This window comes from Wasmannia auropunctata, unplaced genomic scaffold, assembly GCF_000956235.1.
Source record: "Wasmannia auropunctata unplaced genomic scaffold, wasmannia.A_1.0 LD336060.1, whole genome shotgun sequence".
Taxonomy (NCBI): Eukaryota; Metazoa; Arthropoda; class Insecta; order Hymenoptera; family Formicidae; genus Wasmannia; species Wasmannia auropunctata.
The window spans coordinates 1,731,137-1,732,874 of NW_012026830.1; the positions used below are offsets into that span (position 1 = coordinate 1,731,137).

General features: G+C 26.9%; 1 protein-coding gene across 1 annotated transcript in view; it reads left to right on the forward strand.

The window, feature by feature from the left end:
• Window positions 1-635: 635 nt before the first annotated feature.
• Window positions 636-1,738, forward strand: part of LOC105450616 — a 38,691-nt gene continuing 37,588 nt past the window's right edge. Inside the window, exons 1-2 of the mRNA XM_011690549.1 lie at window positions 636-639; window positions 1,368-1,488. Coding sequence (XP_011688851.1) covers window positions 636-639; window positions 1,368-1,488 — 125 coding nt within the window. The remainder of the gene's footprint in view (window positions 640-1,367; window positions 1,489-1,738) is intronic.

Below are 1,738 nucleotides of genomic sequence, written 5' to 3' on the forward strand. Positions count from 1 at the left end.
CCACAATAAACTTGCAAAGTTAATATTTCGTTAATCTGCACGAATCTAAAACTGTGCATGTGCGTACCTGTCGCCTGAGGTACCGGGCATATTGAATGTAGTGGGGATAAACCGCGACAAATGTCTCTGTGCAAATGCCAGCAATTCAAAAATTTTCGCGATGCGAATTCGCACTCATGTGCCATTTGAAGATTAACTCAGGTATTTTATAATTTTTGAAAGTTATTTTATAATTATTCAAATAACATATTAAGTTTCAACATATTTTTCTTGCATTGAATTCATATTAAAAAGAGTATATAAAACTTTTAAACTGCAATTTCTGTTAAATAATAAAATAATTAATAATTAATAATTAATTTTTATTTATCATAATTTATCTTGCGTCGTTTGTTCTTTTTCAAAGAAGATAATATTAGTGCTATTTCAATATTTAAATTTTCTTCGATGAACGCTATGTTATGAAGTCATTACATTGAATTAAACTGTTCGACAGACGTTTTGGTAATAAATAACAAATATAATACCTATAATCGTAATCGGTAAGGATTTGTTCTAATGATGACACAAACAAGCTATACAGGCCAGAACGAACAGTGGAGACGAGCTTTCCTTAACCGTTCTGAACAAGGAACATGGGCAAGACGAATTTTCGTCGAACTTGTGTACGTTCTTGCTGTGAACAGCGTATACTTTACCTATTCAAAAATTACCACTCTTTAATATGTAAAATAAATATCTTTTTTAAAAAGTTAATTAAAAAATTATTTTTTTTAAATTAAAGTGGTATATTTGAAAAGTATTACTCTAAAGTTTTAGGAAAAAAATTTAAAAAATTAAAAAATTATGTTTTATATATTAATTATACATATTAATGTTTTTTCGCAAAACATGGTTTTCGAACTTACTTTCTCTAAGAATTTTTTTCAACATTTCACTTTAATTCTAAATTCTTTACAATCAGAATATATTTTACATTGTTCAAATTCTTTTTCACAATTTTTACGATCTAATTAAATCGTTAATTTTAAACGACAACTGTTTAAAATTGGTTTAGACAAATTGACCCCATCTGACAACCTTGGTCAAAGAAAAATATTACTGAAGGCTGAAGTTCGTAACATTCCATTAATATTGTAATAATTATTTAATATATGTATACAATAATCTAGCTATATAAAATTTGTATACTTTTTCCAACTTGTTTGTATATGAAGTATTGATTAGAGTTTTGAGAATACATCCGTTTGATTTTAAATAATTTTTTAGTAAAATTAATTAATATACGATATATGTATAATATTTACGTATTAAAACTATTACAAAAGTATTAATCATAAGTATATTATATTTAATTTTTGTTACAGCTACAGAGGAAAAATTCGAACTTGTATACAGGAAAAAAGTTATAGATGATAAAGATGGAGTTGAAATAACGTGTATTGCTGAAGGTCTTTATCCTCAACCAACTTTAAACATTTCCATCGAGTAAGTACTTCTAGTAAAATTTTAAATTAAATTAATATTATTATAAACAATAAAAAGGGTTGTTCTTAGATTGCGCTTATGAGATATGACCATGATTTCAAAAACATCGTTTATAATAGATACAAAAACGAAAACAAAAAATTGTTTCCTATAGACACTGGTAATAAAGAACGACACATAAGAGGACACTATTCGCTTGGACTTCGACGAGTACAGTCGCTACGACAGTTTAGATCGGAAGAGCACACGT